This window comes from Perna viridis, chromosome 5 (assembly GCF_037379345.1).
Source record: "Perna viridis isolate PV_CMFRI_1.1 ecotype Kerala chromosome 5, ASM3737934v1, whole genome shotgun sequence".
NCBI lineage: Eukaryota > Metazoa > Mollusca > Bivalvia > Mytilida > Mytilidae > Perna > Perna viridis.
In genome coordinates, this window is record NC_142449.1 from 32,970,775 (window position 1) to 32,996,981 (window position 26,207).

The 26,207-nt window shown below is 33.7% G+C and overlaps 2 protein-coding genes and 1 long non-coding RNA gene across 9 annotated transcripts in view; 2 read left to right on the forward strand and 1 right to left on the reverse strand.

Annotated features, from left to right (window-relative positions):
- Nucleotides 1-2,865, reverse strand: part of LOC148617138 (U6 snRNA phosphodiesterase 1-like) — a 16,796-nt gene extending 13,931 nt beyond the window's left edge. For all 4 annotated transcript variants that reach the window (XM_088584479.1, XM_088584480.1, XM_088584477.1 and 1 more), the window contains exons 1-3: nucleotides 2,671-2,865; nucleotides 1,347-1,486; nucleotides 562-739 (exon numbers count right to left, since the gene is read on the reverse strand). In XM_088584479.1, the coding sequence (XP_088440605.1) occupies nucleotides 562-739; nucleotides 1,347-1,486; nucleotides 2,671-2,807 (455 nt within the window). In that variant the 5' untranslated portion in view covers nucleotides 2,808-2,865. The remainder of the gene's footprint in view (nucleotides 1-561; nucleotides 740-1,346; nucleotides 1,487-2,670) is intronic.
- LOC148617139 (uncharacterized) overlaps nucleotides 1-18,765 on the forward strand; it is a 26,593-nt gene extending 7,828 nt beyond the window's left edge. For 2 of the 4 annotated variants that reach the window (XR_015922431.1, XR_015922430.1), the window contains 2 exons: nucleotides 8,314-8,359; nucleotides 16,561-18,765. This is a non-coding gene — a long non-coding RNA (uncharacterized LOC148617139). Of the gene's footprint in view, nucleotides 1-5,806; nucleotides 5,942-8,313; nucleotides 8,360-16,560 lie in introns of those variants that run through there. The other 2 variants (XR_015922432.1, XR_015922433.1) reach the window with 2 other exon arrangements.
- A 3,304-nt stretch (nucleotides 18,766-22,069) lies between these two features.
- On the forward strand, nucleotides 22,070-26,023 carry LOC148617140 (uncharacterized). The gene has a single exon (XM_088584475.1). The coding sequence runs from the start codon at nucleotides 22,483-22,485 to the stop codon at nucleotides 22,993-22,995; it is 513 nt and encodes a 170-aa protein (XP_088440601.1). The 5' UTR covers nucleotides 22,070-22,482; the 3' UTR covers nucleotides 22,996-26,023.
- The last annotated feature ends 184 nt before the right edge of the window (nucleotides 26,024-26,207 follow it).

Genomic DNA, 26,207 nt, shown 5'->3' on the forward strand with positions numbered 1-26,207 from the left:
GAGAAACAGAGTAATAGATATAAGTGGACCACTGCATCCCTCAACTCGTCAATTATTGATAAAAAAGGAGTACACTGAGATGCTGCTACAAGAGCTTGCAAATTTTGTGTCACAAAAATATGTAGCTTGTCTCTGAACCAACTATAAGTACAGGAAAAAACAAAAAGTTACCACTATAATCGACAACGTTTGCCATTGCTAAACATTTCTTTCCATATAACAAGAGAAAAATGTATTAAATACGTATTTGTCTATTACAACTACATGTTTAACCCTGCCAGAAAATTAATGTGCCTGGCCCAAGCAAGGAACGTGTAGTTCAGTGGTGGTCATTATGTTTTTATGTTCATTGTAATTCGTATTTCATTTTTTGTATAGATTAGGTTTATTCTCCTTCTTATGAATAGTTTACATCATTTATTTTGAGGCCTTTTACAGTTTGTATTATGGAATGGGTTTAGCCCATCATTTAAAACTGTGTTGTGACCTATCAAAGTTTAATTGTTCGTTGCATGGCATTTGGTAGATGACTATATCTCATTTCCTATTTTTTATTATTACCTGGAAAGGGAAGTAACTCTAGATTGAAGAGAATCAACTAAAGACTCTATCCAATGATGCCTGATGGAAACAGTTCTAGATAAACTGATGTGAAAATCATCCATGATGTGAAATTCTAAAGGTCTTAGGCACAGAAGTAATTCTTCTATCATGTCTTTGAAATCGTCATCTCCTTCATCTTGGATAATATAAAAAAATGTACATGTACATACATGTATGTAAAGTGCACAAATTTATTACAGGTCAAAATGGGATATGGTAGTACCTTTTAATTCATTATATAGTTCTAAAAATAAACTAATTACAAATGTGAAAGATTAATTTTAACTAACAGAATTTTTACAATATTATCAATAAAAGAATGTAAATAAGATAAACAGTATTTACAATGCGTCCACAGTGGAAAATTTTCAGAACAACAGCTTAATTTGAGTAATTGTCAGTGAAATAAATATATTTAAAGTGCATGTCTTGTATTCACATAGTGTTTAAAAAATCATTGTTCTAAGATTGCACTTCCCAATCACCTGTGACAAGTGCAATTACAGTGTGGGAAAGTTGTATATTGTATTCAAGTAGAAAATGATTTGCTAATTTCGACAAGTCATGAAAGTACACCATCATTGTGGACAGGTAAATATTCATTCAGAGTTTTCCTGTGGAAGCTTAAATTTTCATAAATCCTAGAACTCTATACATGTAAATGCATGATATTTCTCATTCAGTCTAAAATTTCATGTCAATAAATATAGCAATAAAAAAGGATTGTAACAGGTACTTCTTACAAGGAATATGTATAGCTGTAGCCCAATTGCCTTTCTCATGAGCAAATGTGCGCATCTTTCCACAGTGCTTGTTTGGGTCATCTGCGTCATCTGCATTAGTGCCAAACAATTTTACAATAGACTCTGGCAATGGCAAATCTCTACAAAAAATGACAATGTACATGTAAAAAATGGATATCTGAAATATAGGTTTATTGAGGTATAGCTTTGTAGATCATTCATGTACATGTATCTTATATTTTCTGTCAAAAGATTTTCCGAATTTTTCTCGAAGATAATCTTGATAAACATTCTTGAGAATCTTTTTTTTTTTTTTAAAACACTTGATTTGTTTACAACTAAGCCACAACATTGGCATATTTTTTGCAATATTTTAAATAAATTGTTAGGAAATTCCTATTTTGTAAACTATTTAAAAAAGTATGTGCCAGGTCAACAGAATTTCTAATTTTTTTTAAAAGAACATATATCACACAGTCGTGTTTTAAAAAGAAAACTGGGGGTTACCAGAATATTTTCTTAGTATTATCTACAAAAAACTTAAATTCCCATTACCTTCTATATTTTTAGCTCCCAATCATTCTTTTCCTTGAAAAAGACCTTTTGGATTAAATGTTTACTTTTTCATATATAGTCTGATGGCAAGCTTTTATACTACATATTAAATACTATTTACTCACAGAATTTTCTATATAAATTCGCCAGATGACTGAAAAAGATGCTCCATGTAATCCTAAAAAGGCATGATAAAATACAAAAATGATTTTGTCTTCCCTTTATTAAACTAGAGGCTCTAAAAAGCCTGAATCGCTCACCTGTTTGGATAAGCAACATTCCATTTTTTGTAAAAACAGCCATTTTTTTTTAATTAAAATTCCAGACACTCATACCTAATGAACAATCATATCAATTTTGATTAAATTCTGTTTGTTTCTGAGGAGAAAATTTCTTAAATACATTGTTTTTAAAATAGAAAAAAAAAAGCATGGAAAAAGGGCAATACCTTTAACATGGCTTAACAGATGAACAAGAAAATTTGACCACAGATAGATCTCTGCAGCTTCTTGCTCGACACTAGATTTCAGTACTTTTCTAATTGAATGGGGAGAGCGTGCCCAAAGAGACGCACATACTGTAAACCAGATTGTTTCTGTTGAAAGTGTATGTACATGTAGCACATGCATGTCTCAGTTAAAAAATTGCCCCATACCTTTGGATAACTGTTTTATCAGGTATAAGGGTCATTTTTATAGATATGTGCCAGTGGTATATTGGGCCCTTGACCCGACTTGGGGCGAAATATCGCACTGGTAAGTACATGTACCTCTTCCCGTTATTTTCTTGGATCTTTGAATGCAATTTATGATCAGACAGTTTGATTATTTTAGATTCAGGCTCACTCGAATTTTTTTCTGTTTCAACGTCACTTCCACTGTCAGAATATTCAACTAAAGATAACATAACTATTGACAATTAAATTTGTTGAATTTTGTATCTTTACGTCAGGGTGTATTTTGTGTCGGGGAATGCAACTTCGTTAAATGCAGCAAATCTTGATAACTCGTGCCACACCTTACTCGACCTGTTTTGATCGAAACACACACACACACACACACACACACACACACACACACACACACACACACACACACACACACACACACACAGAAAAGAAACGAAAAGAAAAAAAGAAGACAGGTGGCATTACGACATGGGGTCTATGGCCGATTACCGAATTCTGGCACTTCAATTGCTGTAAGAAAAAAATACATGTATATGTACATGAGACTGCAATTTGAATTTTGACTGATATATGAGTATATTACATGTAAGGCTCTGACTGAACAAAATGTTGTCTTATTTTCGACAAGCACAATTTCAATGACATTGACTACTTTTACCACGAGGCTCAAATGAGCTTTTTCATTTTTTTCAATTTTTCATCGATCTCACCCATCTCATCATTTTCACCCATGGATATATAGCCTGTAGTTGCGAACAACCAGGGAGTAAAATATTAATCCACGACAAGAGACATGACGTGTCTTTGAATGAACGGCGGCTCCGCCGAGGAAAGCTCACGACAAAGGATAACATCGCATGCAGACCCAGCGAAATACATTGTACTTATTGTACATGCATTTTCAGACTATATTAGCAAAGTGAAAGTATAGACTTTAGTAGAAAAAAAACTAACAGAGGGACCAGACAGTCCTGACTTGGGACAGGCGTAAAAAAAAGTAAATGCAACAGGCAGAAGGATATACGCCAGCGAAACCGAGAACGTGACTTGAAGATCCTACGAAACAAACATACATCGTTCATGTAATAAATATCTTTATCTCCTACGTACAAGTTTGAAGTCATAACTACAGAAGTTTAATGGCCGTCATCATGAACTCGTGGATCGTTACGGTGTATCCACCTGCCCCGGACTTGACTGTTTATGAGCAACTTTAACTGATATTCTACAGCAAAAGATGTTCTTTTTATGTTTGCTGATTTTTCTATGTGTACGCAAGTGCGTTTTTGTGTATAGGGAGCTACGCCCCTGATTGACAATTCATCGATCCATCTCATACTGTTCTTTGATAGTTGGTGTATAGTGTTCCAGTTGTGGCCACTTTCATCCATTTGTAGGCAAGATCTCCAAGTGACTGTTCGTTGACCCCTTAATTTTTTTCTTTTTCCTTGAGCTAATTGTTCATTGACGAACTTGGCAAGTGGTGTTATTTCTGCTTTTATGCAGTGAATGTCCTTGCCATTTCCATCTCCTTTTTTTTTTTATTTCATGCTTGATTGGTATTTGATCTGCTCTTTCCCGAAGATCTTCATTTGAGATTTTATTTGGCCACCATATTGGAAAGATGTTTCTTCATACTGCCAACTGTTAGACTCGGAGCCCATATTTCTGCTCTTTAAAGCAATACTGATTTTACATTGCTATTAAGTAGCAGTCTATGTAAGAATCATGCAAATTCTGTAAAATGTGATACACCTCAAAAAAAGGCTACATACTTTTATTTTTGATATAAAGTTGATTCATGGGTCTAAATTATAAAATATGTAATTATTCATCCAAATTTGCCTGCTATTAGGAGATAATCAACATTGAAAATCTAATATATTCCATTGTGTTCGAGTGTCATTTACAGAGTTATCTCCCTTAATTTCGAAATTTACAGTGCATTCTATATCATTTTTATCTCCTTAGAGCATGAGTTATATGAAAAACTGAATGTCAGTTTCTGTCTACTATTGCAATTCAAACAATTATCAAAAATGAAAATATGTAGGCTTTTCACCCATGAATCACCTTTTGCATGATTCTTAAATGTAATAATTTTGGTTCTTAAGCTTGTAGTAGTCTGCCTGAGACTCTAAGTAAATCTTTTTTTTTTCGCTGGGTATTACGATATAACTTAAATTTGTCCTGTCAAATTATAAGATGAGAGTGTATTCCTCGATCATTTTGCTTAAAATGTCAATATGCGTGTGTTAAAAAAAATGAATGTCTGTTAGGTTGTGAATTGAGCAGAAATGATTATAAGTCTAAAATCATGATAATGACAAAGTCAGGTGGTTTCAGGGTTGGAACCCCCACCTTTTCATTGCAGAATTTGTATGTTATGGGCTATAAAAAGGAGGGAAACCACCCTTTTATAGATTTATGGATCCGACACTGAAGGAGAATGTTTTTTTTAGGGAACAGCTTTCAAGTTTGGCAAATGTATGAATGTATCGTGTGAACCAATTATTTGATTTCTATGGTAATTTAAAAACATGTATATATCTAATTTATATTTTAATTGTATTTCTCGTATTTCTTATATCAAATAAAGACAAATTTTGTTACCACGAATTGTGGTCCTGTGTTTACATTAAAACAATGATCTCAATCCTTACCCTACCCAGCCCATCCGTTCGTCTTTCATTCGCAGGTTAATTCCAACACCTTAAATGGGGTGTGAGTTCAAAAGATTTTATAATTCACATAAGCTCAGTAATAGATCCAAGTTGAGGTAGATTTTAGAGCGTTGTAACTCTTCCTTTTACAATAAAATTTTGCTTATGTTTGTGCAAATTTGACCGCGACACAATTAGGAGCCTTAAACCAAACCTTTTCTGGATATAAACTCCGTCTATGAATTTCTGGATCTGCCCCTGAAAGCGTACGACGCAAATACGACCGAGATACCATTTGGTGTGATTATTCTCACAAAACTACGAACAGTTAACGTAGATTGAGATTGGAATATGAATAACATAGAACAGGTAACGCCAACACAGAGAGATAGAGTGGAACAGCCACTTTATAATGGACAATGACGCTGAAATGCATACGCCCATTAAAAGCATTAATGATATAAAAGAATCGGAAAAGCACAGAAAAAAGAAGGAAAATTTAATAATAACAGAATTCTGAGCTACTATTGATATATTTCGACAAATGAGACATGACGTCTTGAAATGTAGTCATGAAATCATAATAGGATGTTGAGATTATTGTATTTTCCAAAGAAGATCGAGTATTATCTTTCTTGGACAGTGATATTACAAGTACATGGAATTATTATCATTTGCATATGAATAAGGTAAGATGGGTTTTGTTCGGATCATATTTATGAAAATTTAAATTCGGTAGTTTACAGCTTTTTCCTGTACGACCGAGTCGTTTTCCTTTTGTTGCTTCAGTTTGTTTACATAGCTATAGGCGTTCGTATTAAACTATTGCATTTTAATACCACTTAGACGGACAAAAATATCATTATAATTGATTCAAGTGAAAAAATAATAATACGATGAATTCATGTTAATATGCCATTTGTAATTAGAATTAATTAATTCGTGGAATAAGATATAAGTTGACAATTTATTAGTTTATTGTTAAGATAAAGTATGGCTTTCAAAAGAACATCCTTACAACACACAGGAAAAATTGAAACACGTTTCAGGTGGGGGCGTGGCGGGCGTGCCCCCCCCCGCCTAAAATTTAAAAAGCATGGTTTGTCAGGGGTAGATTTAGGCGGTTTTAGGTTGAAACTTTAATTTCTCTCTAATTTTACCACAAAAGATATCTACATTGCAACCACTCTAGAAGAATATTTCAAAATTTAACCTAAAAAAATAACTGCGCCTCCCTAATCCGCCCCTGTGTCATATTAACTTGAAAGACATATTCTTTTTAGGGAAAGTATGGTAATGATTTTCAATATGGCTTCATATGTGAAAAGAGTATTGGTTTTGCATGTTTTAAAGAGAAAAAAACACTAAATATGTGTCTGTACTTGCCCAAAACCTCACATTTCTGTTTTAATCATAAATATGATTTGTACTTTCAATATTCTAAAAAAACGAAAGTACATGTTGCAATTTTTTTTAAGTGCCGCATAATAAATTGATGTAACATTTTATATAAATGCATTGTAAAGTCTTCTGAATAATTAAATTTCAGTTTCATTTCTGTTTTATTTTATTTTATGTAGTGCTCATGAAAGTAAATGATTATTAACACAGTAACAAGTACAAAATCGTCCTCAAATACACCATAACTGCTATTTTACGCTTTTAGCGGTGGATTGATCACATGCAAGTTCTAACCTTGATATCAGCAAGAAATATATGCACAAATTACGTGCATTTAACATTGAATGGGGTGCAAGGATAAATCATGATAAAATTCAGCTTCTCGTATTGGTTGAAATGATATTGAAAAAATCTTGAATCAACATTGATTCAATATCATTTCCACCAATATCGTTGGTAGTTCAACGTTGATTCAAAATTTCAAAATCTAACACAATTTCAACATTGAAACAACATAGAAAACCAAAGTTGAATCAACATTGAATCATTTTGAGTGCCTGCTGAGAAGGTAAATAAAAATAATTAGCAATAATGATTTGGTTTATCACAACGTAAAAGTCCCTTTTATTGATTTTTAAACTCATTAAATTGTGCTTTGTGCAGGAACAGATACGGCATAAATAGAATTAAGCACCATTCTATGTAAGAATCAGGCATCAATATATTCAATTGGGTGCTTTCTTACTCACAAATATTCAACAAATCTAGAAAACAACAACAACAAAAAAAGAAAAAAAAAACTATCGATATTCAACATGAAGCATCTGCGACATAGATATTTTAACCGCTAAAGTAGGAAAAATGTGTGGGAAATTTTCCCGCCATTTTTCCATAGGGCATTTCAACTAAATTTGACCTATCACTATTTTTAAAAGGCAAATTCTGTAAACACTGTGATGGTTATATCTGGAAATTACAAGGTATAAATATACTTGAATTATGCAATCAAATCTCTGCGTTTTTTTTTTCATCAAGTGCCACACCTTATAAACATTTTGCCTGATTCTTAGACAGAGAAATATTCAACAAAAGATCGAGTGAATCGAGGCTGGTGGGACAGAATTTGTACAAAATCAAGTATCGATCCGCGCCTGTAATGTTGGGTACTCTTTCTTATCTTTCTTATGACGAACGTGCACGGTTGACACAGAGAATGCAATCTAATTAAGTGTCAGTCTCTGTAAGAATCAAGCAGTGGGTGAAACATGGTATGAAGAAACCCACTATGTTGAAAGTGTATTTCCACTTACACTTAGATGAGGAAATACAAATCCCATATACTTACTAGGAAATATGTATCGAAATGTAACGAAACCATTTAAGATAAATTTCGGTATGCTGTACAAGTGTTTCAGTATTTTAAAAGTAACTAAGTGACAGATAAAAAAATGCATACAAATTATATTTCTCAGCAGGCAGTGTAGTATAAATTGGGTTATTTTGAACTTTTGGCACATTGTATCGATAAGATCATTTGCCACCTTTCATTACATCTGGGTTTATTAATTAACACCCTATACCATTATATCATGCATTGTCAAATTAAAAGTTAGAAGTATTGTCTGTTTTCATAATATCTATGAATGTCAATATTTTCCAGATGCCTACTTTAGCGACGTAAACTGTGATCAACTACGGCCATGAATGTAAGTTGTATTATATTTGTTTCTATTGATAAAAATAGAATCTGCAATATGTAAAAAAAATCCAAATACTTATAACATTGATTGGGAGGCACGGATTCAAATGAGAAGTTTCATTCAGACTCTGTTTAACACATTGTATTATAGTTCTGTATAAACTTAGTGCTTTGTATTAATAAAACCCCAACAATGTACACGTAAGTCTTAAATTCAGAAAAAAAGTCTGGGGTCTTTTTAAGTGTCAGTCTGTGCAAGAATCAGGTAGTGGGTGAAACATGGTTAAAAAACTATGAAGAAAAACACCATTTTGAAAATATATTTTGACTATTTGCATCATCAAAATCAAAGACAGAATACAAAATTTCCCATATCATTTTGGTAAATTGAGTTATAATTGCATTGAAATGTGCTTAAAATAAACATTTCAAAGGTAGATAACTCTGTCAAAGTCCTCATTCTTCAAACATTCTATAGTACAAATTTTGAACAAACCCAGTGATCCAGAGATCAAATAGTGGTCTTTTCAAATAATACTCTAGTGAAAACATATTGTCAGATGGGTGGGTTTTTGACATGCATGTTTCTGATTTTTCCTATTTTCCCAGATTCTTACAAAAACTTACACTTAACTAACTTATTATAGGACGAAGGCGTGTCTTTGTTTGAGAATCATCTAAATAAGTTAAAACATATCCTCTTTTTAATCAAGGGTGTACATGGTACTTGTAACTATAGGTCGAAGTATTAGTTAACTTAGGATGGTGTTAAATAGAAAATATTACAAAATACTTGTATAAGAATAAGAACACATGTAATAATAATTTTAATATTTTATTGTTCCATAAAGGTCCCAGCGAGGCGACTGTAAACGCATACAAAACATACACAACACATGGCATGAAACAGAATGATAGGAACTTGCATGTTTTAAGTAGCAGCTTTTATAAAATCAGTCAAGAGGTGATTCATGCATGCTAAACACTAAATAAAATTCACTTTCATTTCTAAATAGACCTCAAAACCAGTTTTGGTTTGTCTTTTGTTCCTGCACTTTCGAGATAAAAATCATGTAGATTGTGTATGATGTTGACACTTTGGAGGAGTTGTCGTTCTTGATTTGGTTTGATTTGATTGATTTTAGTGTTAAATGAATGGATGGAAATGACTATCCTAATATAAACATATAGCATATGTAGACCCAAAAAAGCATCACTTGTTCGGTCGTATTTTTAGACACCATGAATCACTTCAACTTTAGACGGTGTCTGTATTTTATAAGGACTGCATGATACTGTTAATAAATGTGGCTGACGAGTGTGTAATGTTAAGACACCTTTCAGGGGTGGAACCAGACACTTTGAAAACGAGGGGTGCCAGCCAACCAGGGTACCTTAAAAAATTGACATTATTTGCCATTTTTGTCAATTGTACACATGAAGTGACACATTTTCCAATAAAAAGGGGTGTCAACCCCCTACACCCCTTGGATCCGCTACTGCCTTTAATGAATACAAGTTTAATTTTGCTATGGTGTATCTATTATTTCTCTTGTCAGAATGCAGTAACACGAATGACTTTGCATATTACATGCTTACAATTGGTTTTGAATCAAAGTTTGCTTTTGTTTGCAAAAACGTATACACCACCCTTTAAAATGATAATGTTCTCACAATTTACACAGGTAATATTTCTGTTTACTAGTATATTTTATACTCACGTCATGTACATGTACATGTTTAGAACAAGTTTACAGAAGCATGCACAAGCAGCTTCACTTTATAGTATATTTCGAGAAATTTCGAAGTTCAAAGGGCATAGTTTCGACAAAATAGGATAAAAAATCAGGTAATATTCATAATTGTTTTCATAAATATATTCCCCCTATTCTGAATACTTATATTCTCTAAAATTCCCATATGTACAAGATTTCTGACTACTGTATACCTACATTTAGTTTGACTGTCGAATAAACTAAATAAAGATAAAAAGATGACTATTTTTGGCTATACGTTGCTTTGTGTCAAACATTCTTTTAGAAAATTTGAAAGAAAATTATATCAACAATTTTGCTAATTTAAAACACATATTCTGCTTGAATTTGCAAAAATGACGCTTGATGAAATAAGCATCATCTACCCTAAACGCATTGTTTTCACGTTTTGATAGTTAAATACGAAGTCCTTTCAATTTTTTGATAAATTTTAACGTTCAAAAGCAGTGATACACATGTATATGCCAATCAAACTTCATCTCTGCGATGAATTAATTAGGGAAATTTATACGCAAGACGTGATAGATATGATCTATTTTACGAATATGTTTCCTTTTCGATATTTATTGACTCAGTTCACCAGTACTTTGACTAGAAATCAACACTACTAGACATATAAGTAATAAAACTTCAGGATGCTGTTTTTAAGACACATTAACATGGCTACATAAATTCTTTTTCGCAACAATGGCATATAATGTTCCTAATGAGTTCATTTTTAGCAAGGTTAATTTATAGCTCAGAGCATTGATCAATGTGTACTAAAATCTTAATTGAAGTCTGTTTCAGATAATAAAAATCCGTCATAATTGTGAAGAAACAAAATAAATCTAAATTAAATACAACAGCTGGTAACCATAGAAACACATCCGCAAAAGAAGGAATTGACCAATAGATTTTTCCGTGTTAACATCGGGGTAGTCGATAAGCTTGCTTTATACACTGCGCGAGGAAAAAAATCTATAGAAATAAATTCAATAAAAAAACTCCCACTGCCTCCAATGCAAATGCATGTTTTAAGATATGCCTCTTGTGAATAAACCTTTTGAAATCAAGAAGTTTTATATATTTAATTTTTACGCTTCATAAGCCAAGTTATCTTTTGAAACTTTCAAAACAAAGGGTCATGCGGCATTTTTTGGGCCATTTCCATGGCTTGTTTACATACAATGTGAAAATGACATTGTGCTTAATTTTGACCCTAGCCCCCACTACTGTTTAAAGTGCTGTGAAAAAAAAATCTGTGAAAAGCAAAATAAAGAACTGGCATATTCTGAAGTGCAAAAATGAAACATCGTTCAAATTATATTAAATTGAATAGATATTATTCAACCCCTTGGCCACTGGTCTTCACTTCATAATCGATGGGCTCCACAAAAAGGGCGGTCCTCGTGACATCATGAACATTTATCATATTCATACCTATACAAAAAATGTAATTATTCTACTCGCCTACCTCACAGATGCATACTTCATGCATGCTCAATGCATGACTGCCCGGCAGTTACCGCAAAAGGTTAAAATGCCCGATATCTTCCTCCCAAGTCAAGGTTTTGAGTCCACCTTTGCAAGAGTGAAGGGAACTCAACTTATAAGGACGCATTTAAGGTAATTAAACACAACTTTATTACCGAGGGGCAATCATTTGTTTATCACTGCATGCAACATTAGTACGAGGGAGCTACATATATAACCTGTAAGAGGACATAGTTGTACGTCAGAAAGGCTTTATCGATGGATAGATATGCCACTTATTATGAATTAAGTATGCGTTTTCCGAGGTCCTAATTGACTTGGGGAGACTAGTCTGTAGGCCGAGTTGTCTCATGTTTTAAACTTCACCAATCCCCTGCACAGAGGGTATATTGCTTATGCAAATTAGCAATTTAAAGAACACCGGATTCAGCTTCGCAGATTTGTTATGATTAGCGCTCATGCCCTGTGATTTTTTGTCAAATCCTGTAAAGCAGAGCATACGATTGGCATAACCCCTGAGTTGTATGTTAATCGGCATTAGTCCATTTTTACTTTTCGCATACAATGCCTTTAAAAAAATCAGTAATTCAATAGCTTTAAAAGCTAGAACTTGACAAATCTTTTTTTATATTTGTCTCAATGCTGAACGAAATGGGACATTGCTTTCTATTGCTTTCCCCCTGTTGTTTTGTCAGTATACAGGAAAATGAGAACTTTTTTTTTCCGTCGGAAAGTTGTTTGAGTCGGCAGCAGTACTGTAGTGGATGTTTTTACTTCTGACAATTTATGACATTGGAAAAAATCCATTATTTTTTTTTTTCATATCAATTTGTCATTCTTGTACACCAGTTTATTTAAACATTTTTTTTCTGTTCGCACAATAGAAACAGAAAGAACAAAGTTTAATCAGACTGCTGTTAGCTTTAATAGAAAGAAATTAATACTATTCTAAAAACATGACATGATTTAAATTTATTTTTGTTTTAATCTTGTTTTTCAAAAGCAATTATTTGCTTAATAGAAAATGAGATTTCCAATAACTTTGTCCTTAACAGATGCTACTTAATCAGCTCAGATTTGATACTTCCCGAACTGTTTGTAGGCGTAGAATATCATCTTCCTCACACATGTTTTATATACTGTTTGGATCCAAACGGTTTGAAAAGGTGGGGTGCCAGCCGAGGTTCCTCGAAAATGTGGTGCTAAGACATAATTTGTCATATTTTGTCACTTTTACACCTGAAAATGACATATTTTCTAAAAAAAGGGTTGCAATTTTCCTGCACCCCCTCTGGACCCGCCACTGCAGTCATTCCATCATTTATTGACCTTGCTCATGGACTGTAGATAATTGATAGAGCCCTAGAAAACGACATACTTGCCATTTATGCTTGGAATCTTACAGGTGGTATTTTTATACTTCTTGCTTCCCCTAATGTCAATTGACCACACAGCACTCTGTTGGTCCAGTATTGTGTGTATATTTTAACTTGCTCCGTTTGTCTAAGGTTCTTTCAGTTGATTTTATTGGTTAGTCTGACTGTATAGATTACTACGTCAACATTTATCTGAAAAAAATAAAAAGCTTAAAAAAATAAAAAATAAATGTGAATTTGTTCAAAGGAAGCCACATAGATACATTAAAAAAAAAAGAATAAATCACCAACTGACAATTTACTCCTTTACAGATTTTACCTATACTTTATGCATATTAACAGCATTGTATATTTTATTCTGCATCAATACCTGTGAAGGATCGAGAGAGGGGTTGTTTTCAAGAGTTGGAACCTTTGCATGCGTTTATTATGTAAACAAAAATAATTGCAAATGAGGAAATGATAGCCTTGACCTCTCCCCAGTATAAACTTCTGGATCGAAAACCCCCTTTTTAGATTTCTTCATTCGTCACTGACTATGGCTTATAAAGGCATTGTTCTGTAAAAAGTTGCCGAATGTGCCGTTTAGTCAAACTCATTTCTCAAAGATGTAGTTCCAGGAAGCTGTCACATGTTTAGTATTCTTCAATTATCAGCTTTTGCAACAAGCGAATTGATAAAAAATACACCTGAATAATCAATGTTATGTTCATATTAAAAACAAACCGTCTTATAGAAGTCTGAAAATGTCTTTCAGAAACCTCCCTGATGTACTTTGTTATTTAGAAACAAAACAGATTTAATATGACGTCACATATCGTATCAACAGTTAGATTAGAGGAAATGAGTAATTTAATTACGTACAAACTATCATAAAATGCATTAAAAGAACCATTTTGACTTATTTTTACAAATAGCTTTCACAAAACGTTTTCTCGTCATAGTAGAGCATACGGCCTTTTAATAATAATGTACTGGGATTTCAGATACCGGTAAATATTCATCCGTAAATACTCTCGATTTCTGTTTTTTTTTCATATACCATTTTCTTCTATAACCACCACTTTCCGTCTATTCATTCGTCTGTAAGTCGATATTTAGATAGTTGGATATACCACATGGAATCTGCTGTCAGACTCGAGCAACGCCAACTTCCTGTTTGACGTTCCTTTTTTTGTTGTAAATAGACCATACTTACAGTTTCTGCTTTGATCAACAACAAAAACAAAATAATAATAAAAAAGAAACAAAACACAAAACAAAACAAAGCAGACAAAACATAATAAACACAAAAATACCCCTTAAACCAAAACAATCAAACCAAGAATAAAATAAACCTTCAAAAACAAAATAAACTTAAAGTTTACGTTTCGGGAAACGTGGGACAAGTCACCTTCCGCCCGCACATTGCCTCAAAACTTAAATTTCTGACTCGGCGTATCATTTTCACCTTGAAACCAAATTTCTTCCCGATCGCAGCATTTTATTATTCTCGTCAATGTTGAAAACAGACAAACAGAAAATCAAATCCATGAATTAAGTTCCTACGAGTATCGAGCAAGTCTTACTGACAGAATGAAAACTAATAGTGTAACAGTTATTGGCGGGAAAATCTGTCGCTATGGGAAAAGATATTTTTCAAGTGTCACTAAACCTCAAAATTAAGATTTGGTATATCATTAACATTTTCAAAAAAAAAAAAAAAAATTCTAAAATGGAGTATTTTGAAAATTTAGCATGAAAAATCGGTCGCCTTGACAACGTTAAACATATCGTTTCAGGTATTTTTTGCATATTAATATTGTTCAGCATGCTACCATTGTACCAAATTTCGTGTTCCTAGCCACACGGGTGTCCAAGATATTGCAATGTCCTATACTTTGAACTTTTTTTCCATATTTGGCAGCCATTTTAAAATGGTCGCCTGTTTAACCTTAGGTACTACTTTTTGAAAGAGTAATCAAGGGAACCAATATTCTAGTGGAAATTAAAAAGAATGTAATTCAGGGACAAATACCAGACATGGAAAGCATACACAAACGCACAACAAAGAACATATTGATGAAGATTTTATGCTGTTGCATTTGTTCCGTTTTACGATATCGTTTCTGTTTTCCACTGTTGTAAGGAAAAATTATAAATATAAAATTAAAAAAAGAAAAAGAAACAAAAAGAAAAAGATAAAAGAGAGAGAAAAGAAATGTCATTAAGATTACTTGTTTGTCACTTTATTTATTTTGTCCCGGTCATTAATTACTCATGTTTCATAGATTCAGGTCTAACAACCATTCCTATTTTGTTGTTATGTAAATCATCGGTGCTATATAGCGACAACTAGTCTTTATATTTTGTGAAAGTATCTGCATTAACATCTAATGATCACTCATGAGTTTGGTAATGTAGAATATCCAAGATTTTTTTGGTTCTAAAATATGTATAACAACATCGTATGACCACTTCTAGTTTTTTTTTAAATTTTAGCTACTTATTCTTCTTTTTCAATAGTTTTATTTCTGTATATAAATCTAAGATAGTTCCCTAAGATAGTTCAGATCAGTAATGAAATTAACGACCACTGCTATTTTTTGTATTGTAAATACCTGCATTAAAGCCGAACGACCATTGTTATATGTGTAATGTAAAAGATGTGCACTAAAATCTAAAGACCACATCTTTTTATGTAAATACTTGCTTTAAAATCTAACGACTACTGTCATGTTTGTAATGTAAAATACATGTATGTACATTAAAATCTAACGACCACACCCTTTTTGTAATGTAAACACCTGGATTACAATCTATCGTAATTTAAAATCTCTGTATTAAAATATAAAGATCAATGCTTTTTCGTAATTTAAATATGTGCATGAAAATCTAATGGCCACCATTTTTTGTTTAATGTTGAATATGTGCATTATTCTCTAATGACTACTCTTCTTTTTGCAATGTATAAAATGTGCATTAAAGTATCTGTATTGAAATCAATCGATTGCTCATATTATTATGATGTAAAAGCAATTAAGCGACCACTACTTTTTTGTAGTACGAATATCTGCATAAAAATCTTGCAACCACTCCTAGTTTGTTGCAATGTAAAATGTCGGTAAATAAATCTTAACGACCATTCCTCTTTTTTTTTTTAATTTTGTGAAACTATCTGCATTAACATGGTAATATAAATTATCTGCATTCACATCTAACGACGACCCCTTTTGTGTAATTAAAGAATGACTTTTTTTATTTTTTCGGTCTATGAAGAAATTACCTCAATCAAGTGGTGCACACTAATCTGCATAGCATAACAGGTTATTTTCAAGAGTGCACCACGGGCATTTACTAGGTTACTTCAAATAGACTGAAAAAAAATTATAACAGTCATTACTTATGATTTTAATTTTATTATGAAAATTTAACGAGTAAATTATCAAAAAGGGTTGATGACGTCACAATCACAAAATTTGGTCTATGCTATGATGAACACAATTTGTTATCCAATCAGAAAGCGTGTTACATCTGAAATTAAATTATTGAAAAAACATCTTCATAAAATAACCATCTCTCTTCTTATATTTATGTTTCAGGATACAAACGAATATGACAACAAAACAACTAAAATAACAGGAATACTGACCGTAAGTGGGTCTTCCGTGTGTCTCGTTATTAACATTTTATTCATTATAGTGTGTTCTAGAGCTTTAAGAAAAACGTTTCATCATTTATTGATATTATTCTTGTTATTTGGTGACTTAACAACAAGTTTGTCGACTTGTTTATCGGCTGTAGCACGATTCCACTTGCGTTTTTTTGAAAACAACGTTCCAGCGTGTACATTCATTGTCATTGTAATGTCGTATGGATTGTTATTAAGCTATATTTGTCTTTTTTTACTATGTTTGAATAGAGTTTTAACTTTAAAAACAAACAATTTTGGAGGCCAACAGAAGAAACTGGAAAAAAGGAAATACTCGATTGTCTGCTTTGTAGTTGTTGTAAGTTTAGTATACCAGGTGGCGCTTGCGTTAATGACACCTAGGGAAAAATCACTAAAACGATGTTCCGTACATAATCTGTATGGGAAATATTCGACTATTTATCTAATTTTATTTGTAATACCCGTTACTTTTCTTTTGATGTTACTGGTTGCCTTATATCTCTTTGGAAGTGTTTTGATATATAAGACATTTTTTACTCAAGGTGTAAGTCCGGAAAGCAATGCTGAAAGTGCCGACAAAAATGAATGCTCAACCAACAAGATATTTCAGAATAAAAAACAGGGACAAGCTGACAGAACTGAATGTTGGGTAGACGAAGATAGCAGATTAAACCAACGCAAGACAATTATCCATCAGAATAAAGCCACTGATAAAGATCGGAACAATTCGTTTGATGTTATTGATTCCAGCAAAGACAATTCAAATGTGTATGATATTTTTCTCGTCAATGTTGAAAACAGACAAACAGAAAACCAAATCCATGAATTAAGTTCCTATGAGTATCGAGCAAGTCTTACTGACAGAATGAAAACTAACAGTGTAACAGAAAACGAACGATGCGATGTTTTCTCGGACTTGTTTTCAGACGATAGTGATGAAAATGTCTTCATTGATTTTGAGGCGATGAAGTATAAAACACATGATGCATTTGAACCGAAAAAAATCGAAAGTTCCAAAGAAGAGAACAACACATTTACGGAAGATAAATGTAATTTGAATAATCCAAATGTTACAAGGGATGGTACTTGGGAGATACGAGCATTTGTTACTTGTGTTGTGATAGCAGTACAATCTATTCTTCTGACTGGGCCAATAATTGTTGTATATTGGATTGATATATTATCAGATACACCGGTTTCCACGGAAACAAAATTTCTGTGTTTCTTTCCATATTTTTTGAATATTTTATCAAACCCTATATTGTATATTTGGAGAATACCAGAAATTCGACTGGAGTTCAAGTGTTTACTATCAAGTCATTTGAAATTATGTTTCAAATGAAAATTTAATTTTTTTTCTCTACTTCTGTAATATATGATCACTGATTCAAATTAAAGACAAATCACACTAACCAGTTCTTATGTGAGGAATTTCGTGCAATTTTAATGGAATGGTCTCAAGTATGAAGACATTGAACATTTTGATATAAGCTTCTAAAAATATAGGCCACCGTGCTTTGAACGAAGATATAGCAGTTCAAAAATTCGTAAAATCGGGAGTTTTTGTCATTTTCCGAATTCAATTCAGACGTCTGATCTTGCCAATATTTTTTACGAATGACACATGCCATACACCAGTAGATTGGAAATTGTCTGTATTTCATTCATAAAACATTAAAAAACAAAATACAATGAGTTTTATCCGCCTAAAAAGAACCTTTTATTGTTTCCCGCCAAAAGAAAAACTAACTTTTGAACCATATTCACAGTAATCTCAAATACTTCTCATGTTAAGATATTTTTCTTGTGATGTACCATGAGAACTGCTTTGTTCAACGTCCCTTAGTTTTCTTTTTCTCTTTTGTCTACCCTAAACTTGACTTTTTATGAGCAAATCTGCGAATTTTTCCAGAAAAGCAAAGGACGCTCATCTTACCGCTGCACTTCGTCCATGCTCCCAGTTGCTGATTTACTTTTGTTACTTTGTATTTATTATTATATTTATTTTATGTGCTTTGTTGTGTTTGTTTTTTATGTCTAGTTATTGCCCTTGGATTACCTTCTTTTAATTTCCGTTTGAATCGTGGTTCCCTTGATTACTCTTTCAACTATCTCCTCCTCTTACTTTAATAGACCAAATATAACCAAACGTTATAAATTGTGTGTTACATTGTTGTGTGACATTATTAATAAATACACTAAATTTTGCAATGTTGGACTTTTTCCCTTGCTGAAATTTAATAATATGATGACCGGAAAAACGAACGAAGTTGCATATAACATATTTACAAATAAAATTTCTTTAAAGTATGTACTGTTTGGAAAAACGAATATTACGTTCCGAATTTCATGACAATATGCCCCAAATTACCTGAGGGTCAACTATACAGTTACATTCAGGCGCATTGTTTCGCACACCAAGTTACCCCGGTCGAATTTTGTAAAACTTAAAATTAAAAGTTGAAATTTGGTGGATATATTGATTAAATGTAGTTAAGCATTTATACATAGACAGATGTAATATATGTAATGGTAAACAGGTGTAATTTAAAGGAAGAATGGTATCCGGAATGTTTCAGTCCCCTGCCGTATTAGGTTCTCTTCTCAGCATCAGATGGCTGATTTTCAAAATAGCTTATTTCGCACGAACTTTTGGAACTAAAATTGTGAGAGAATAAATCGAAAAGGGTCTTATTATTTTTACCCTTTTTCCAACTACTCCATGCATGCTTTCATCCTGTGGTAGTGTCTAAGTGCCTGATATTTTATAAAACATAGTAATTGGCTGTTAGTTTTGGAAAGGCACCCCTGATTTGTACTAAAACTCAGTAATATGTTTTTCAGAATGTTACCATGGCTACTGGATTTACTGGATTTAAATAATTACTAAATTCTTATAAATGACTTGAACCTCCACACCCCAAGGATTTCAAAAATATGCATTTTTTTTTATGACAAAACACTAGAAATTTCTTTGCGGACTGCCCCAAAACAGCTTTATTTCAACAAAATGAGACCAAATATTCGAAACTGTATTGTACTACCTGAGGTGAAATCTCTAACAACTGTATACATGTACATATATTGTGTACTGACTACATGGGCAAAGCAAGTTTAATGAAAGAGTAGTTCATGGACGAACAGCTTTAGTATAGCATATTTCAGGAAGTTTAGAAGTTCTAAGGCGGCACTTCTCACAAAATTTAGTGTATAAACATAATGTTTTTTTGTAAATACATCTGAATTCACTGTTTTATATACATGTATGTATACAGGTTATTTTTTTTAAATATCAGCTCAACACTGAGACATCCATATAGAAGCTAAACAAATTACGCAAACACAAACGCCTAACTATCATATTCAGTCTTTAAAAAAAAGCGAGTATTTATTAACTGACCTCTAATTCTTCCTGCTGCTTCTATCTGCTGCTGCTCGAATACTCCCAAATAAAAGCAGAAGGAAGAGTAAGCCCTCTGCTCTTGGAGCGAAATATAGACTAAACCGTCAAGAAAGACGAAGATATACCTTATGTTTATTCACGACGTTTCTTTCACAGTTATTTTTGAAAAGAAAATTTAAGCTATGTTCAGACTTTTGTTTACGCGAAAATTACGCATCAAATATTTTGTCTCGATAGCAAATAATTAAGTGAAAAATATTAATACCTTACTGTTTCAAACTTTTGAAAGAAAATAAAACACACACTTTGTGCTACGAACTAAATGAACAGTAGGGAAAGAAAAAAAAATATTGGAGACTGCTAATGCAAGTCTAGACTTGTCTTAATGTCACGTGCGTTTATCTTCCAATCAAAATCAAAAATAGATCAATTAAATTTATGTGTTGCGAAACGATTTCGTCACATTATTACATCGGCACTCGAAGAAAACAGAACAAAAAGAATAGCAAGACTTCTCGGTAAATTAGATACGGTAATGTGTTAACCTAAGTATGTTTCGTTTTATTTAAAAGTTTCAATTCAAATGGATCTTTTGAAACTAATTGTGCAAAGTATTCTCTTAAAAATGGTTCAACATGAAGTTGTCTGTTATTATCAGTACAAAACATCAAAGATGTTTAATTCAATATAAAGAGTAAGTTAGTAAGTTTAACTTGTCAAAGAACATTTTGACTATTAAAAAAACATTTGTATAACATGTAAAAATCTTTAAACAGTTTTGTTCATCGATTAAGAGACTTTCAATATGAGTCATCCTTCAAGCTATGTTCAACATCTGTTCAAGAAGTTAATGACCCTGAAAATGATCACAACCTTTAGTATATACATGGTTAGTTGATTATCGAATCGTATAGAACAGATCTTACTTCAGTATTAGACATCAGATGTTGAAGATCATTTGACTAAACTAATTTACATTTAAACTTTTAAGCGTAAGAAAGAATAAGAAATCGCCGCCCTGGTCTTATGCTTGACCACATTATTTATAATATGAGTCTTCCAATATAGTGTAGGTTGAATCCATAAAACATTTATGTATTATATTCTTTTTTCAGATAATATCTTTATCCCCGGATCGAGTAGGAATTCAATATTGAGGTATTTGCATCACTATTCAATTATGGTTATACGCTTTAGCTATGTTTATCGTCAAACGGAATGAGATAAAAAAAAAAGGGGGGGGGGGTCACCTTTTCATCAATAAACAATTAGCTGTAGCATTTTACAAATAATCTTTATTTTAAAACTATGGTATTGGTGATTGATATTTGTATTATCATTATATACGATGACTTCAATAATCGATATATGTTTTAAAGTTCTGCAACCTACATGCAGGTACATTTATGATCCATTCCTTTGAAAAATATATTAGATTCCTGGAGAATAATAATATTGGTACATGTATGTATGTCCCATTGAAATCACTCGTTTAAATTTTGATAATTGTATATATAGGCCAATGAAAACACTCGTTAAAATCTTCGTACATGTATATATTTCCCAATGAAAACACTCGTTCACAAATATTGTTACATGTATTTACTGATCATTGAAAATAATTGTTAACAATTTTGGTACATGTACATATAGGCCAAAGAAACCACTCGTTAAAACTTTTCGTACATGTATACATATCGACCAATCAGAACGCCCGTAACAACATCAATTAAGATTAAAATATCGAGATGTAAGTATAAATAAGGGGGTGCCACTGTAAAAATTCAGTTTCGAAAAACACCTCGAGGCATTAACACCCATTCTAGCTTATACACCATGATGCATCAGGTATAAATAGTAGAGGTCAAGAGTATAAACATCAGTCTTAAACAATATTGCAAGCTGTCAACTTCGTTGGTACGTTCTATACTTAATCTACATATATAAGTTAGTTATCGAGTTCATGTACATGTATATGTGCGTTGATTATATCGAATACATGAAAGAAACAATATTTTCTATATATCTCAGAAGATGCATACTTGTAAGAAGTGCAACCTTCGCCAAGAAAAATCAGCTATTAGAACACTTCAGACTGCTCAAGATCCATAACATCATGAGATGTAGCATCTGCAGCAAAATGTTCACGATGCGTAGTAACCTCACCAGACACCAACAACAGCATCGGAATGAAGCTGAATTTCATTGTACTGTTTGTCGTATGGTCTTCAATAGGATAAATAACCTTAGACACCACGAGTATAATCATCATCAAATTTGTGGATTCGGAGTACTGAAGTCAAAACGACCAGACAAAATCGAAGACATGTATGATATCAACGTGAAAGGACGGAGACACATTGCCAAATTCAACACGACGGCTACGGAATATAAAGGGCAAATTAATGGAGTAGAAGAAGGGAATATAGAATCAATACTAGATGTTTCATGAGAGCTGTTCGACTTGATTTTACAAACCTTTACAGGATTCGCCAATCAAATAGACCTGATTTAGGTGACCATGAACAATCCATCGTTGGATTTTCCCATAACTCTACCGTTTGTTCAAGTGGACCAACTGGAGAACTCCTGCTACGCGAGATTGAACGTGTCCTTCAATCTTATGAAGAATTTTTACTGGATGAGACGTTGGCGTTTGAGATAACACATGTCGTACTGCCAGATGGGGGAGTAGGTCGGCGATATGGTTTTATCGACTTAGAAAGATTCACGGAAGAAAAGAGATCAGTCATCAGAATTCGAAACAAAGGCGACCTCTGTTGCGCTCGAGCAATGGTGAACGCTAGAGCCAGACTAGACAATCATCCCCAGTGGAATTCAATTCGACAAGGAAGACGGATACAGGAAGAGCTAGCTCTAGAATTACATGCTTGTGCGGGGGGTTCCTTTACAAAAGTGTGGAGTCGAAGAACTCAAACAATTCCAGAAATACTTGAATGAGTGCCAGATCAACGTGATTTCGAAACAACACTTTAATGGAATCGTTTATGCTGGACCGGAAGCAGAGAAGAAGCTATACTTATATCACCACGACAACCATTTTGAAGTCATCACGACCGTGGCAGGATTCTTGGCAAAATGTTACTACTGTACTATTTGCCAAAAGGGATACGACCACCTCGAGACATATAGTTGTAATAATGCATGTAGTTGCTGTAAGAAGATGCACCAAGTCAACAAAGAAGAGAAATGGATCAACTGTACCGATTGCGATCGGTACTTTATGGGAAAGGAATGCTCCAATCTTCACAAGAAGCAGACGACGATAGGATATTCTACTTGTATTACGTATTACACAAGTAAAATTTGTCCATCAACACCCTGTTGCACAAATGTGACCATTAATGTGGAGAAAAGTATTGTAAAAGCTGTAAGAACTACGTGGAGGATGGTCACCAATGTTATATGGTACATTGTAACGGTGGATAATGCTGAACCCAGCAAGTTGCAAACCTACATTTTTTTTCGACTTTGAGTGTACACAAGACGATCAAGTGCAGTGCAGAGACGGTTTCCGACCTGGATCAATTGGTTATGTATACATTGCAAGAAATCGACCTGTGGCGCTTATGAGCATCGACCAAATCTTTGGGTCGTGCATAAAGTTTGTATGAGCTGTTTAGAGAAAGAAGTCAACCAAGAGAGTTCCTGTGAAAACTGCGGAGCGAACGTACTCGTATTTAAAGGAGTAGATACAACAGAAGCATTTTGTTCGTGGTTATTTTCCGGTATCAACAAAGGAGGTACCGAACTGTGTCATAACTTTAAAAGATATGATTCCATCCCCATACTACAATACTTGTACGGAAATGGAGTCAAACCCACGATTATTCCTAATGGTGGAAAGAACATGTCAATAAAAGTGCCTAGATGTAAGATAAGGATGATCGATTCACTGAATTTTCTACCAACCGCTCTGTCTAAGCTTCCGAAGATGTTTGGATTCACAGAACTTCATAAGGGAATCTTCCCTCACCTTTACTACAAGAAGTAACATAAATATATCAAGCTACAGCACTTACCAGACATACGATATTATAATCCAGATATCATGAAACCAGCTGAGAGAGACAACCTTATGACATGGTATGAGGAACACAGAGGGGATACCTTCGACATTCAAGACGAGCTTTTGAAGTACTGTAAAACAGACGTAAACATCTTGCGAAAGGCCTGTTTAACCTTCCGTCAGCTATTCATGGACACCACTGAAACCATTGGCGGAACATACATAGATCCATTTGAACAATGTATCAATATTGCTTCTGCCTGCAACCTCGTTTTCAGATCTAAATTTCTGAAACCAGATATCATTGGACTCATACCAAGCAAAGCCATGAAGTGGCTCAAATACATGTCCGAATCAAAAGGCATACATATTCAACATGCACAGAATGGAGGAGAACAAGAAGTTGGACCATATAGAGTGGATGGATATGCAGATTGAACGGTTAATGAATTTCATGGATGCTTCTGGCATGGATGCCCTAGATGTTTCGCCAGAGAATGGATACAAGTATGTTAGCAAATGGGAGTGCGACTTTGACCGGGAAGTAAAAAAGGATCCCTTAGTTAAACAATAAGTAGAATCCATAGAATGTATAAGCCCCCTCGAACCAAGAGACACATTTGCCGGGGGACGTACGGAAGCATTTACGCTATACCATGAAGCATCAGAAGAACTATTATGACGTCACCTCATTATACTCATTCATTAATAAGACTGGAAAAGTACCGCTAGGCCACCCGAAAATAATTACGGAGAATTTTAAAGGCATCGAGAACTACGAAGGATTGATCAAATGTAAAATTCTGCCACCTAGATGACTTTACATACCAGTGCTTCCTGTAAAAACAACAAACTGATGTTTCCAGTGTATAGGACGTGTGCCGAAAACCATCAAACCGAGTGTTACTATACCGACGACGAAAGGACATTAACTGGAACATGGGTAACCGATGAAGTAAAGAAAGCTCTGGAGATAGGGTATGAGATTAAAAAGATTTATGAAGTCTGGCATTTCGAACACACAGAGAGATACAATCCTGAAATCAAAAGCGATGGCCTATTTACGAATTATGTGAATACGTTTCTAAAACTCAAGAAGGAATCGAGTGGCTGGCCAGAATGGTGTGAGACAAAAGGAGACAAAGAAAGATACATTAATGATTACCACGAAAAAGAGGGAATCTTACTGGAGTATAAAAATATAAAGAAAAATCCCGGTATGAGAAACTTGGAAAACTCATATTGAACAGCTGGGGAAAATTCGGACAGAGATCGAACATGTGTCAACTTAAATACGTAACAGAACCGGCTGAATACTTTGACTTATTAACCAGCGATCAGATCGACGTAACCGGTATCAACTTTGTGACTGATGAAATGGTGGAAATGCGATGGAGAGTTTGTTGAGACATCAAATCGAACAAATGTAGTCATTGCCGCTTTTACACAGCTCAGGCTAGACTGAAACTGTACAGCTTCTTGGAACGGCCTGGACCCCGTGCTCTCTACTGTGATACCGTCTCCATAATATTCAAAAGTAAAGAAGGAGAATGGAAACTGACTCTTGGAGATTATTTGGGAGACCTGATGAATGAAGTAGCTGGAAACAAGATCAAAGAATTCGTGACGGGCGGCCCTAAGAACTATGCCTTCAAATTAACTAAACCACAAGATGATGGAACGACGACCTGTTGTAAAGTGCGTGGAATTACTTTTAATCATAAAATGTACTTCAAATCAACTATGAATTATTAAGAGAAATGATAGTGAACGGACCTGAAGGCACCACAGTAGAAGACGACAGAATAATGAGAAGGAAAAAAAACCAATTATTGACCCTACGAGAGACTACCGAATCGTCTTCGATAAACGCTGTATAAAGGACTTAAACCAAAGCTATCCGTATGGATATTGAATTGTAAAGACATTGTGGGATCTCCGACCCATAATGTTCTTATGACGGAGAAAGACAATAATATGAAAGTTAAAAAAGCGTTGTTATTGAAAGGGAGGTAACTCGACTTCGAAACCTCCGAATGAATGTCCGCGAACGAAAACAAACTTAACCTTTCAAATACATCTAACCACACGACAGTGAATATCAATAAGACATAGAAGTACACAAGCAAACGACACCTGTCCC

Coding starts and splice junctions, on each gene's coding strand:
- LOC148617140 (XM_088584475.1), top strand. CDS start 22,483: ATGAGAGCTGTTCGACTTGATTTTACAAACCTTTACAGGATTCGCCAA.